Source organism: Aspergillus oryzae, chromosome 5 (genome assembly GCF_000184455.2).
Source record: "Aspergillus oryzae RIB40 DNA, chromosome 5".
Lineage (NCBI taxonomy): Eukaryota > Fungi > Ascomycota > Eurotiomycetes > Eurotiales > Aspergillaceae > Aspergillus > Aspergillus oryzae.
This window is the reverse complement of record NC_036439.1, coordinates 49,235-64,108: the sequence shown is the minus strand read 5'-3', so window position 1 is coordinate 64,108 and position 14,874 is coordinate 49,235. Positions and strand designations below refer to the sequence as shown.

Below are 14,874 nucleotides of genomic sequence, written 5' to 3'. Positions count from 1 at the left end.
TTTGGAGGGCAGTCCTACTTAGGCTGTCTCTTTCAGCTGTACGTTCCTATTTAACTGCATAATCCTGAGCAAACAAGTCCTCTCGAGCAGTCTCTGGCGTAGAATTGCCGCGATAATTCAAACCATCACTGCCTTGTAAATAATTTATTAGGTCCTGCCCTAACAACGCAGTGACTGCCGCGGTCCAATCCCAGGCAAATGGCTAATTGAATAGTAAGAGAGCTTGTCTGATACTATCCTTCTCCAATGTGTCGGTTCAAGCTCGCAATTCTCGACAGAAGAGGAAAGTCAAGTGGGGTCCAAAGGACAGTTCTATGGTTCAGCCATTCTAGCTGCAAAGGATCGAACCAAAGTGAAAGCATGCACCCGTCAAACCAGATGGTAGTTATTAGGGTTTGACTAGTCATGGTGGCTGGGAGGGCCCACCGAAAAACCCACTTCCGGCCCCGAATGTAAGGTTGATCGAAGTTTACTGGGAGGCAGGTGTACAGTATAGAAGACTTCACTATGGTCATTACCCTGCTTAAGTGGTATGCGCGTATCCCTCATCAACTCGACCATCAAATGACAAGATGCTGGCACTCGACCCATAACTCTTGAGCACGAATATAGGACTTCTTCTCATATGACTGCGTAGGGTCCGCCAGGCTACCATTGCAGGCCTATTACAGCCTCAGGAAGCGCACCATAATAATAGAGAAAAGATTACGATCCCTAGCCAATTATCAAATGAATCAAGAGTCTCCCTTGTCTCATGATCATGGATCATGGTACATTAGCACCTGCCACTTTGGCAAACGATCGGCGACATATCTTCATACACGCTATCAAGTAAAGGATGGGGCAAAATGAACATTAGCTTTCATTTGCAATAGAATGAATGTTACTAGACAGTCCGCCTGCTGCTTCAACCCGCACAAAATAGTTAACAATCCTTCGTTAAGACTTAGACTCCACTAGATTCAGCAACGAAACCCCGCCCATTGGGCACCGACTGTCCAGGTCTATGCCTCCAAGTCATATGGTGGAGAGGGGGCGGCACAACCAAAGGTTGGCCGTTGAGCTCCCTGGCATCAACCCAGTTCCCGTGAATCTGAGCCCGCATGCGCAGCGGCAACTCGATGACTGCCACGGGATGTTCGAAGTCCTTCGTGTCAAGGATCACAAGATTGGTGAGATTGATATCAAGGCGATCAACCGCGAATATAACGTGCCCATCTCCCTCCGGGGCACTGTCGGACCGAGGGATAAACACTGGTTCTTGACACCGACAGTTAGGGCCCGGATAATAGACCTTGAGCTCTCCGGTGCTCTTGGTCAGCATGGCGGTGGCGTTGAGTCCTTCGAAAACATGCTTGTTCACAAGAAACTTCTCCGTTTCGGAATAGTAGATGTTCATGAAGATGTGGTCGTACTTTCGACAGTAGAAACGTTCGTCGATCCTCGGAAACTCGTTGGGAATGTCCACCAGGGTAACGGGATCTGGGATCCTCGTATTGCTTGGCTGACTGACATCAATCTCCAGCCGGACTAGGTCCACAACAGTCTTTTCAGATGGTTTCTTGCCGTCGGTCTTCGGCCAGAATGGGAAGAGGCTCTCATGAGGCCATGTGCCTTCGAAAAAGATCTTGCCGCCCTCCTCCCACGCGCCAGCCGTATGTACAATTTCCGAGTTGAAATCGTGCGTATATATCCGGTGCTCATAGGGCTCCCAGCCTGAGCCTTCCAAGGGGTGCTTGGGATGTCTTGGGGCTACCACAAAGATGGCGGGCCGGCTAGTGTCCCAAACAGTGGTCCCGTCGACAAAAGAGGTAGGCCACTGGCAGAAGACGATCCAGTTCTCTGTCATGGCAATATCATGGATGAGCCCCCCTATGGCGCGTTTAATCTGGTGCTCATTTTTGACAATCCCATGACGGTCAATCGAATAAGATATAATCTCGTTTGCGCCGTGATCGATACCCCAGGTGACCAGCTCATTGACGTTGGAATCAATCTTTGGGTGCGCCGTGAAGGTCGGGCTAAGGATTTGATTGCCAAACGGATCCACGCCAGTGGTCTCCAGAGTGTCGGGGTCCATGGCGTAGGGAGGATCCATCTCCTGCAGGGCAAGAAGCCTTCCGGCCCAGTAGATGACGTTGGTGTTGCTGGTCGAGGTCAAGACAGCCTTGACGCATGGATGCTGGCTGAGCGGATGATCACGCATGTCGCCCCAGACGCTCTCTTTCAGGTTCCTCTCCAGTTTGTATCGGTCATTCTGGACATATCGAATCTTGAAATCCACCTGGCCCTTGTGGATGCGAGATGCGCTGACAACCCCGTGGCCTAGGAGCGGACTGTGCCCTGGAAGAGTCGGGGTGAAGTGGTCCGAGCCAACGCGGTAGAAGGTTCCATCGATAGAGTCCGGAATGGTGCCTCGCACCATGACATCGCCGATTTCGCCTTCGAGGCGGATTGGCATGTCATAACCGCCGAGGTCTTCGGTCAGGGACCATCTGGATGGAAGACTTTCGGCACCTTTGATGGGAGGAAGGGTCGTCATTTTCAGGAAACTGTGATGTGAAAGTAAAGTCAGATGTTGTGATAGAGTAATATCGGCGGGGATACACAGGTCATAAGCCATGCGCAGATGGTATTCCCTTTATATATGTTGCACTGGGAGTAACCACAGGTTCAAAAAACCGGTGATTCCAAGAATTGTTTCATCCCCAACATAGAGAAGGCAACAAAGGCCGTCCTCGGGCGTTGCGGAACCTAAAGACGCTGCAGTGCATGAGACAAAAGTCGAGCTCTGTGTTAGGATACCAATCATAGCAGAGGAATGACGACGATGAACTACTTGCTCTCAGTATTCGCATGGGGACAAAGCGTACCCAATAATTTGGATGCTATTTGGAAACATTATCCACGCCTGCACCCGCCTCCTCTCTTCAGTTCCCCCAATGACCATCCGACGGGATATTTGATGTCTCCAAGTTCTGCCATTGACCGCTGAAGCAGCGCAGCTCGGGTCTCTGTCGAGCTTAGTTCCTAGTACCAATCAATGGCGGGTGACTCTTCCCTATGTTCACCTGTGGTGGGTCAAATCCTCCCGGTAACGACAATCCTGCGACATCTTTTGCGTTCACTAGCCATTCCCTGGTAATACCAAACCATCTATCCAACTGAGCTAATATGTCTATGGATACCGAATGCTTCCTAGAAGTTAAATAGTACAAATGGAGTTTCTAGTCAGTTATTTGGAGTCATCATGTAAGCGGGGTGTCCTTGCACCAAAGATTTGATATCGTTTGTCTCATTGTCTGGAACCCTCCGGCAGAGATGCAGATCATGCGATTAGTCCTTGTCCGCAACTTCTCCCTCCCATTCCAGTTACTGTGTGAGAGTACCTGGAGACTACTGTGGTGGGAATTCGTGATTGCATAGTCTTGGCTTGGTCCGTTGGGCGGACACTGTGGCGGTGGAATACGCAAAGCAAAACCATAATGCGCTTTAGTGGACTGCTCGTCAACGACAATAACCACCAGTGGCTCGGCGCCGACCCTCGATCCTACAGAGAGCGAGGTTCGCCTGAGATCTGCTGGTGGACTCAGCCGGCGGGTTTGGCGGCAGTTGGTACTAGAATCGGTATCCAGGGCTTATGTGTGATGTGGAGGGATATGTCTATATGCCTTTGCTATGTGCCAAAGCACAATGACTCCTACGAAGCTGAATCCGTGGCCAATGCGAAAGGGTTGCCGCTCAGTACAAACTTCAGGGTCAATTTTGTACTCAGGTCATGCATGCATCAGGAGTGGGACGATGGGAAGCGCCGTTGGATCATCCAGATGCACCGAGACCGCGGATGGCTGGGATGGTTCCTCGCGATCTGTTCAGAAACGGGAAGCGTATAGTGGGGAAGTTCCAACGTTCCCACAAACAAAGCCGCTAGTTAACCATACATGCGTTCGTATCACTTAATGCTATGCTATGGTCGTCATTGCCGAGCCTAGGTTGCCAATGCTGAAATCATACCTTGATACAACATATTAACCCTTCATCTACCTCCCAAACAGATTGCACACCCAGTCTTTCGCTCCTGACCGTTGGCAAAAAAAAAAAAAAAAAAAAAAAAAAAAAAAAAAAAAAAAAACCAAAAAATGTGCCTTTCTCTCTTGCCGAGACTACAACTGTGACGGACAGGATTGAGAGGCTCTTAGATGGTGACTTTTCCCATGAGTTCAGCGGAGATGCCGTCGCCGTGAATCCTGAAATGGCTCCGACGCCGGTAACCGAGCCCTCTCTGGTTCTGTTTTGGTGTTGGATTTTGCCCAGCGGAGACCTCACGCCTGCGAAAAGCTTCCTTGAACAGACGGCGCAGGCCGGCAGGTTTTTGGGGAACACTGTCACAGAGCGTAAGTTCTTAGGCTTCCATCCTGACATGAACTCCAGTTCCCCCCTGACCTGTATCCAGCTATACCAGCCGCCTACGGCTTGGGTGATTCATCTTCGGGAACCTTCTTCTGCAGTCCAAACGTTGATCGGATATATCAGAATGTTGGCACCATCTTAGCACGACCCCCTCCACCACACCCACTGCCCGCTATTATCTTTCATAATAACCACGATAAGGGTATTCGGCACCGAGTTGCCGATACTGTCGGGAAGGGGGCTCTCCGAATCGATACCAACATGTCATTCTCGGCCTCCATGGGTGCACTTGGCTAGGCTGTGCTGGTGAACAGGAGCTTGCACATGCAGCCAATATGGGTCATAGAATTAGAGGAAGCGCTGGATCAGAATGGTCTTTCCTTACCGGGCGGGTTCCCTGCATTTTGGCGCCCTGACCAAGTGGACATAGAACGATTCTCTGGTGAGGAGAAGGCTTTAAGACTGCAGCAGTTGAAGGCGCGACTAGATCCGAACAATCTATTCACCATGCCCTGCCCGGTCTGAGTGGATACTGAATGGAACCGGATACTGTACTCTCCTGTAAAAGTTCCGCCATGATGCGGCTTTGGGCTTCCTAGTTATTTTGCGGATCATTAGTAATCCATTTGCGATGTGGCAATTCCTGGTGAGCCGTCTCAGAATCTACCAGATTCCTCATATCCCAGGTCACTGTTCAATGCAAAGAACAACACACAAAGCCAACAGTCTATCAGACCAGACATGTTCTTTCCCCGTGTACTCTTCAAAGAAGTGCTAGTCGGCTCTTCTCTGGGCCCGAGCACGCAGCAGGAGCACAAGTCTCTACGAGGTCGACGGCGAAACAAGAGCAAATTAGGCTGTCGAGAATGCAAGGCAAAACGGGTCAAATGCGACGAGGCCTATCCGACGTGCAAGCGGTGCCAGCGTCACGGTCTTGTCTGTTCGTCAGCCCCGCGGCCAACACAGTGGCAAGTTGAGACACCGTGGCTCTCACTGCAGCCTAAAACGCATGTCAATCCAAGGCTCCTACAGTATTGGCTGGAGAAAGTCAGCCAAGCGTCCGTTATAGATCCTGAAAACAATCCGTTCTCTTTCCCTCTTTTGGAACACATTGCCCAATCGCCCGCCCTGCTCCATGCTATCCAGTCAGTCAGTGCCAGCCATGAGCAGTACTTTCCGGCCAACACTCCCATTCTAGCCCTTGAGGAACGTGGCAAAGCCATAGCTTGCCTTCGGAAAGAGATAAATCAGATCCAACGCGCTTCTTACACACATCTTTTGACCATTATGCTGCTGGCTCTGACGCAAATTGCCGATTCTGACCCGAAAGATTACGGAAAACAGCATTTATTTGGTGCCCGCGCTGTGATCAACAGTATGCTCCGAGACACATCTACGTCAACGACTAATGACCCTGTGGTTCGACTCTGTCTGGGAATCTATCTTTACTGGGACATGTGCAGTTCATTCTTGGTAGATACATGTGAGCCACAGGATCTCAACTTATTGAACATATCCGTCGCGGTACACAGGATGGGAGACTGGCACCATCCAATGTACGGAACATGTAGCCGATTACTCCTTATCATAGCGAATGTCGGACGATATTGCCGACAGATACATGATATGCCACAGAGCCGCAGCCAGGTGCAAGAAGCCATACTGGAGGCTCAACTTAGGACCTGGGCGACGAGTCCCCCAAATCCGGACCTGGGCCACTTATATGAAGCATTCCGCAACCACGGGCTCGTTTTCCTTTATCGATCTCGTGCACATGCACAGAGAGGTTATGCCACGGATCCAGATGTGACTGAAGCACAAGAGTCTTTGATCCAACAGTACGCCGAAGAGACAGTCCGCCATCTGCTAATAATTCCTGACTCCTCGTGCTCCCTTAATTTTCAATCTCTCCCTCTTTTCGCAGCCGGATCCGAATTGACTGAGTCGAATCACTTCCTGCGCGATGAAGTGCGTGGCAGACTGCGAGCCATCTATTCTTTGAATCGCCTTCCCGCCAATTTAATGGCCCTTCAACTCGTCGAAGAACTCTGGGATGCCCGAGACAGTGGTACCCCCTCCTTCTGGCTATCACACACGTTGCAGAAGGATTGGCGATTGCTTCTAACGTGAGGCTACTTTCTCAAATCTATGCTATCAGTCCTTTGGCTGTACGCCCTCCATTCTCCCAGGGCTCATTAATACCCTTTCCACCCAAAGCGCAGAGTACCAATCCCTCATATTTTCTTCGATTTTCACGAATGCTCTCTGCGCGAACGAAATAAATATGGGCCTTCTCCCGCCGGCGCTCTGGCTCGATTATATCTGAAAGTTGAGCGCAGAGAGCAAAGATTACATTCATTGAACAAAGAAGGGCAATATCATCGGCGGTCGTACCGGAACCCGTCCACACGGATTCGTAACAGTTCCCAAGGGCGTATCGATCAAGGAAAGGATGAGGCGGGTACACAAGCTTCCAGTACGCATCAACAAGCTCATCCGTGGTTTTACGTGGCAGGAGAACGTATTGAATCGCCCGCTTGGTGAAGAAAGAACTCTGCGTCTCGCCGGGGTTGGAGAGCCCTACTTCGGTGATTCCAAAATCTGCACTGTTCATCTAAGTTTGGAGTCAATAGCGTGCTGCATCTGACGCCTGAATGAGTCGGCACTGTTGCTGCCAGAATTCATGGCTTCCTGACGCCTCACCAACCATGCCAGTCATGAAGCCCGTCACTCCTTGATGATTGGGCCCTGGAGAGTTCCAGGGAGATGTTTGAGATTCATCCTTTCGCCAAGCCAACTTTTCGCCATGGAAGGACACCGGTGTACCACACCGCTCAATGTTGCGCGCAGGATGAAGCAGATTTAGGTAGTAGTCTGCAAATTGATCTCGATCCGGGTTCTGTGTATTTGTCTCCGGCGGAGTAGGCTCTAAGGTTGTTATAAGCCAGAAGATTGAGCGAGAGCGAGCGGCCCCCGAAGGGAAATATTGACCCAATATTCCATTACCTAATTCCACGGCAAGATATCAGCCCTATGGTTCACTCTGGCGATATCTAGTGGCCACCATTCTCTTCTGTGCCCGTTGTTTGGATGCGCAGTGACTTCACTGGATACTATCGACAGACCCTTAGGGACTCGAGCCTATGATTCCATGAATCACTTTCTCTCAACATCTACCATTGCCAGGAGAGCTATAGGTTGTCGGATTTCTTTCTCCACAACTGCCTAGACCCACTGCTATCTGTTGAAGCTTCGTATTCTCCACCTTCGCAGCGAACATGATTGGCACGTTGAGTAATCGAACGCTTACATTAGCTCACCAAAAAGGAGATGGTCGCCGGTTTGCGAATCTCTAATTCAAAGAACGAGAAGGTAGATTTGATGAATCACGATCTGGCCCGATTCGAATTGCTGTAGTGATTTTCTTCTCACTGGTCAGGCATATCTTGTCCGTTTCAGGAACTTGATGGTTGTTGCACCGCCTTCTTGACCGCCTGCGTTGACCTCGGGCAAAAAACAAAATGCCTACAATGGAGGGAGTGGCTTGGTGGGGAATCAAAACAAAACAACACGCGACCCGACGTGTAAATACACTGGACAGAGAAGTCTTTCTTAGAATAGTTTTCTCTCTTGCAGCATATAGTAGAATACAAGGTTGTGCAGCATGATGTCGCTATATATAGTGGTATGGTAGTGATCTGAGATATATATCTGCGAGCTGCACCGTGCATCGAAGTAGAGTCAGACTTACATTGATGGAACTATGGTTAGAGAAAATCGAATTCTATGTCAATATCGGTACGACTAGTAGAGAATCTATACATGTCAAGACCTACACATCTATAACCAAGATTATACTTAGGGAGAAAACCAGACGTAGAAAAAGAAAAAAGAAAAAGGGCATCGATTGTCACGGAGAATCTGCTACCGCCTTGACACTCCGCCTTCCCAGACTGGTACTTTAATGGCAGTATTCAACTTTGCCCAGCATAAAACAATTTCCGATTTACGAGACTACAATGCACTCCAAGACAAAATACTCGTGTATCTGGCGGTAGGCTTCCCACTCAGCCGAGTGGGATAAAAAGAAATGCAAAAACATACAACAGGAGGGATTCGCTGGTGGTCACCCACCCAACTACTAACCTCCCGGCGTGTGGCTTAAGTACGGCTGAGCGGACGGGAAGCCCTGTTCTCCACACCCTATGGTCGTATGTACTGGATGTTTAGTTGCAAAGAATTATATAGACTATTGATATGTCAGTCAAATGCATTGGGAGTGGAGTTCAAACCTTCTGGTTGTTACCAAGGGCTTGGCCCGCTTGGTCAGCGGCAGAATGCCCTAAGTCACGTCTTCGGCAATGAAGGACAATCTCCATTGCCGAATATACTTCGCACGTCGATCAACAACACTCCCACCGCGATCTTGCTTCTTAGGGTACGGACTGTCCCATACAACTTTAAAAATAGCCGGTTCATTTTCCTCGTTACTTAAGTGTCATTTGGATAAACAATTTAGCCTCAAATGCCACCCCGCATGGTTGATGATCGCCGGAGTATGGCTCTTGGCACTTTGCGAATTGATTGTCGAAGTATACCAATTGTACATCATTAGTCTGAGCCCTGGATAATGGTGGTACTGTATATGGAGTAGGAAATAGGCAACATAAGAAGAAGCCGAAAACCTGCCTGCCTCATCACTTCTTCACTGAAAGTCCACTTCATCATTCACAATTCCACATATTATCACCCGCGTAAAAAAAAGCTCCTCATTTATCCCCCTTTATTGCAAGAGCGCGTTTCTACTCCCTCAAAATGCGTCCTACTTTGGCCTCATTCTGTGTCGCAGCTGCAGAATTAGCCATCAATGCCGCTGCAGCTAGCTCCTCTGGATGCGGCACAAATCCAAGCCTCAGCAACGGTCTCAACTACATGGACGTCAACGGGCAGTCTCGGGAGTACATCATTCAAGCCCCCGACAACTATGATGCCAGCACTCCTCACAAACTTGTGATAGGGTACCACTGGCGGGACGGCACCATGAACAATGTCGTTGAAAACGGATTCTACGGGCTGAGCTCCCTGGCCGGGGATGTACCCACCGTCTTCATTGCTCCCCAAGGGCTGAGCAACGGCTGGGCCAACGCCAACGGTGACGATATCACATTCACCGACCAACTCCTCGAAGCGATCGAATCTTCCTTCTGCATTGATCAGGACCGCCGTTTCGCCACCGGCTGGAGCTGGGGGGGAGGCATGAGCTACTCGGTGGCCTGTTCGCGCGCCGACGTCTTCCGCGCGGTTGCGGTTCTTTCCGGTGCTGAAATAAGTGGCTGTGATGGCGGATCTGTTCCCATTGCCTATTTCGGTCAGCATGGAATTAGCGATAGCGTGCTAAACGTCGAGCTTGGCCGGACATTGCGAGACCACTATGCTCAGGTGAATGGCTGTGATGCTGCGACTCCCCCTGAACCCGGGGTTGGAAGCGGAACCCATGTGGTAACGGATTATACGGGTTGTGCTGAGGGCTATCCTGTCCAGTGGGTTGCTTTTGATGGCGACCACGAACCACTTCCTTCGGACGGAGGTTCCTCGGATTCTTTTACCCCCGGTCTCATTTGGGATTTTTTCTCTCAGTTCTAACGCAAATGAAGGGAGCCTGCTTTGGAATAGTGTTATGGAGCAGAGGAAGGTGGAGGGAAACTATTTAGTGCCATCTATTTTTGAGCTATATTGTCTCTTGATGCATGTAGTAAGGCCGTCATGTTTGAGTTTTCATCATAATTGATTTATTTGTTTTGTATTCTGGCAACGAAAAGGTTAATGGGCAATGATTGTGAACCCTATGAGCTGACCATATCTGTACTCTATCATAGTATAGACGATTCATTATCCTTAGGATCGGCCGAAGTCACAATCCTGAAACATGGACAGCCCCACGCGAGGCCTTCGGACTAAATACTTTAATATTTTTATTTCTTTATTTTATTTTAATGGTCAATGCGTACAACGACTGCTAAAGAAGCATGGAATCAATTTTGGGATTACAAAAAGTTCGGAATATCTGCAAAAATAATCATTGTAATTGGCTGTTACTAGTGCTTCCATCCAGACCATTCTACTTCATGCCTGCCATGACCGACTCATCCAACCTTCAAAATTTACTAGGTGATAGTAACACGCTCCAGGCCTTAGTAAAGCAGCTAGCGACAGCGAAAAAGTAACAATCACTCTACACCTGCAGGGTTAGGACACCTGGCTTCCATGGCAGCAGATTGTAATCGCCACTGGCATTAGGGTCCCGTCCCTGGTAGAGCAACTGCAAATTGCAAGGATCGACTGTCATCGTTTGATCGGGGTTGTTGCGAACCAGATCACCGTGACTGATATCGTTCGTCCAGGTGGCGCCACTGTTGGCCTTTCCAGCGAAGGGCTGGCTCTCGGTGCCCGCCTGGACCGTCCACTCCCCATCCAGACTATCAGCCGTGAAGGAGCGGAAATAGCGTCCATTGGCGCCCATGGCCTCGACAATCATCAAGTACTTGTTTTGGCCGTCGACGGTGTATACCTGCACCGCTTCGAATAGGTTCTCCTTCGTGTCACTTAGGATGATCTCGGATTGGGTACCGAAATCGCCCGGGAAGTTATCGATGGGCATGCTGGCGCGGTAGATCTTGCCATTATCACCCGCAAAGAAGAGATACATATTCGTATCATCGCCAATGACAGTTTGGTCGATGACTCCCGTATCGGAGTCGGAAATCGTTCCCGAGAAGAGAGGCTGGGCCGCTGACCAACCATTCGCGTCGGTGGGATCACTGGAGGTCTTGTAGGAGAATGAGGTCGGACCCCATTGATAGGCGAGGATCCAGACATCCTTGGGCGCAAAGTAGAAGAGTGTGGGTGCAACAGTGCCCTGGTTCATGGCGTTCTGGCTGGCCGAGGCCATCTCGGACCAGTCGCTAAAAGGACCGAAGTTCATCGAGCCATAGTTTCCGGAGGTATCGGCAACTGATCCATAGACGATATGCTGGCCGTTGAACACAACATTGGTGAAGTCCTTGAGCGCAGCCCATCCTGCCTTAGGCTCCGCGAGCGCGCCGGTTGATGTCCAGCTGTAGCTCGATGGTAGGGCGCATTGCGCTGCGGCACCTCCCACTAAGGCAAGCAATGCTGTGCAACATAGGGATTGATCAAGAACTTTCTTTGTAACTTTCATTGTGGACTCTGTATTCAATGACAAGCAATTGGAACAAAAGTGGAGCAGAATGTTGTAGTAGCAACTTAACACGACGACACTGGGCCAGATTTATAGCCCCAATACAGGCTTGATTTAATTATTGCTTCTGCAACGCACCGGCTAAAACCCGAAACCATTCAGCCGCGAGTGTGTCTCATGTGTTTAATTCTACCCATAGGAGTTGCATGGACACCTGAACTCTTTGCCGACCGAACTGCAGGGTGCATCGAACACATATCGGACTTTTGCCTTTTTCGTTCATAGTGTATGTTTCATTTGGCCTAAAACAAACCTTCAGCCGACAGATCTGCAAGAGCTTCTGCACCCCGCCTTGTTGTTGTACCTCCTGTGTCTGGGCCTCAAGTTAGGTGAAAGACCCACCCAGGCCAAGGCCCTAGTGGATTACATGACCCCCGATAGGTCGCGGTTTGCTGAATACCGTTAACTGTGTCATATCGAGTAAATAAGTTAGTAGAGTTAGGAAGGTGAAAGAATCATTCAAAATATAACCTGTTAGCATCGAAAATTTTCAAACTGTATATCCATCTCTATGGACCGGATTTCGTGGTGTTTTTATAGGGTTGGGTTTGGGTCCAGCATCGGGAACGTGACTCAACCCGCGGGTTCAAAGCCCAAAACCTGTACGGTACTGTACATACCGGTGGGTAAGAAACAGGTCGTCCTGGAACCCGCGGGAGCTACCCGCGGGTTTTGGCGAGCCCTGGTTACAACTATAACAAAATAGATTGATCGTCAATCTTAGTCCTGCCTTCTCGTATTTCTTTTATTACAAACATACCCACAGACATACCCCCTCTGAACGCCTACTAAGTTGTCTTGACCCTACGCGCATCTTGTTTTGACCTTGAAGGAGCGCTCTACTATTCAGCTACTATATTGTATAGGTCTGGAGCCTAGGTCTGAACCATATAATGACTTGTATCTATTTTCATAGTCACATATACCAAATTGCTTCATCAGCGATAGTAGTTTAGCGCTGCGCCATGGGAGGGGTTTGCAGGGGTTATGAAACGTTGTCACGTCCATTCATCCAAGGGACCAATTACGGACATTGCATGTTCATCCCTCTGTGTGCTTTGCCGATTTCTTCCACTGGTGATACCATCCGGCTATTTTGATTCTCGAGAGTCAAGAGTAGGTAGATTTCACATCTCCGGTGGGGGTAGTCTCACCAAGTCAACCTACTAGTAGCTACAGAGTACTGATATTGTTCTTGACTAAAGTTTAATTGGCCACGGACATTTCCTTCATGTGGCATTGCTGCCCATTCGCTTTATGCCTCAAACTGCGTGACGATAGAATATACTCCAAAAGGCGGCTGTATATTGACAAGGCCCCAAGCTTTCGTTGGTACTATAGATCAAAGAGTCGGTTTTTCCTTCCTTTTTCCTTTTGAATTCTATCTTTACAAAACTAGACAATCTTCAAGAGCCATCATGAAAGTCAACCCTTTCCTCCTGGGGCCATTGATGAGCATGGCAACTAGAACAGTATCCCAGATCACCAATCCAACCTTTTGGGAGGATTTTGCGGACCTCGATATTATTCGCGTCGATGATACATTCTACTATTCTGCCTCCAATATGCATTACTCCCCCGGTGCTCCACTGCTGAAATCATACGATCTTTTGAATTGGGAGTTTGCGGGCCACTCCATTCCAGAGCTTACATTCGGCTCAGAGTACTACCTCGAAGGTGGCAACCACGCATACATTCGCGGTACATGGGCTTCGACATTGAACTATCGACCAAGTACGTCGACCTTCTACTGGATGGGCTGCATTGATGGTACCACATACATTTACACGGCCCCCAATGCCGATGGCCCATGGACCCAAGCCTCCACGATCAATAAATGCTACTATGATTGTGGTCTGCTCATTACAGACGATGACAACATGTATGTTGCCTACGGGAACAGTGGGATCTCCGTCGCCGAGCTTTCCGACGATGGGCTGAGCGAAGTGAGCTCCCAGATGGTTTTTCCTACGGACGATGCTGGATATCTGGAGGGATCTCGGTTTTATCAGCACAATGGGAACTTCTACATCTTTGTGGTTCACCCCGCTAATGAGGAACATGTTCTTATGTCAACCTCTGGTGTATTCGGTCCTTATGAGCGTCGCCTACTGATTTCCGATGCTGGCAATCCTGTCTCAGGGGCCGGATACCCACACCAGGGAGGTATTGTTGACACCCCGAATGGGGATTGGTATTATATGGCCTTTGTTGATGCCTATCCTGGAGGACGAATTCCAGTTCTCGCTCCTTTGGTCTGGGGAAGCGATGGCTGGCCTTCGGTGGAGTTGGTGGACGGTGGATGGAGCACAACTTATGACGCGGTGAATATCACTCCTCCGTCCACTCCCATCTCATCCTTTGAACCATACACCGACCAATTCACGGGAGATACCCTCTCGCCACAATGGGAATGGAATCACAACCCTGACAATGACAAGTGGTCGATCGACCATGGGGTCACACTTACCACTGCCTCAGTGACCGATGACCTATACGCAGCGAAGAATACCTTAACCCATCGTATTCTAGGCCCTATCTCAACTGCCACCATCCACCTTAATACTAGTTCCATGTTCAGCGGTGACCGTGCGGGCCTTTCACTGCTCCGTCATTACTCCGCCTGGATTGGCGTCGTCAATGACGGAGGCACCTCTCACATCGGCGTTACCACGGGCCTGGAGATGGACTCGGATTGGAACACCGTATCTACAGGGACGGAGAGTGCGAGGGCCGAGTTCTCTGGTAGTGAGATATGGCTTCGTGTAGAAGCAGACATCACCCCTTACGCGGGAAGTGGCCAGTTCTCGTACAGTTTAGATGGCGTGACGTTCACGAACTTGGGAGATACCTATGAATTGAACAATAACTGGGAGTTCTTCATGGGGTACCGCTTTGGTATCTTCAACTTTGCGACTACTGGGACTGGAGGTAGTGTAGTGCTGAACTCGTTTGTCTTGTCGTGATTTACCACCTTTTTCTACGCCGCACGCCAATTCCTTAGCATTTGGCAGGTTGTACCGGTGGAGTCCGTTTGTGTTCGTATAGTGTTATTATGTATTGTCTATAGTGTGTCTAGGTATCCGAGTAATGAACGTCAATCCATTTCTATCTACTGCTACATCCATACTCCCTACGCGCTGAAAATACGGTTATGAAGACGGGACAAGGACTCCACTTCCAGA

General features: G+C 49.4%; 5 protein-coding genes across 5 annotated transcripts; 3 read left to right on the top strand and 2 right to left on the bottom strand.

Moving 5' to 3' along the window:
* Positions 1–946: 946 nt before the first annotated feature.
* On the bottom strand, positions 947–2,542 carry AO090701000880 (carotenoid oxygenase family protein; the record flags this gene model as incomplete). Its single annotated transcript, XM_001823611.1, has 1 exon — positions 947–2,542. The coding sequence occupies one exon, from the start codon at positions 2,540–2,542 to the stop codon at positions 947–949; it is 1,596 nt and encodes a 531-aa protein (XP_001823663.1).
* A 2,609-nt stretch (positions 2,543–5,151) lies between these two features.
* AO090701000881 (uncharacterized protein) lies at positions 5,152–6,609 on the top strand (the record flags this gene model as incomplete). The annotated part of the gene is made up of 2 exons (XM_023237109.1): positions 5,152–6,536; positions 6,600–6,609. The coding sequence occupies 2 exons, from the start codon at positions 5,152–5,154 to the stop codon at positions 6,607–6,609; spliced, it is 1,395 nt and encodes a 464-aa protein (XP_023092324.1).
* Positions 6,610–9,225: 2,616 nt separating this feature from the next.
* On the top strand, positions 9,226–10,053 carry AO090701000884 (alpha/beta hydrolase family esterase; the record flags this gene model as incomplete). The annotated part of the gene is made up of 1 exon (XM_001823613.1): positions 9,226–10,053. One exon carries the CDS (start codon positions 9,226–9,228, stop codon positions 10,051–10,053), a length of 828 nt encoding a protein of 275 aa, XP_001823665.1.
* A 589-nt stretch (positions 10,054–10,642) lies between these two features.
* Positions 10,643–11,629, bottom strand: AO090701000885 (uncharacterized protein; the record flags this gene model as incomplete). Its single annotated transcript, XM_001823614.1, has 1 exon — positions 10,643–11,629. One exon carries the CDS (start codon positions 11,627–11,629, stop codon positions 10,643–10,645), a length of 987 nt encoding a protein of 328 aa, XP_001823666.1.
* A 1,478-nt stretch (positions 11,630–13,107) lies between these two features.
* AO090701000886 (putative xylosidase/glycosyl hydrolase) lies at positions 13,108–14,655 on the top strand (the record flags this gene model as incomplete). Its single annotated transcript, XM_001823615.1, has 1 exon — positions 13,108–14,655. One exon carries the CDS (start codon positions 13,108–13,110, stop codon positions 14,653–14,655), a length of 1,548 nt encoding a protein of 515 aa, XP_001823667.1.
* Positions 14,656–14,874: the final 219 nt, after the last annotated feature.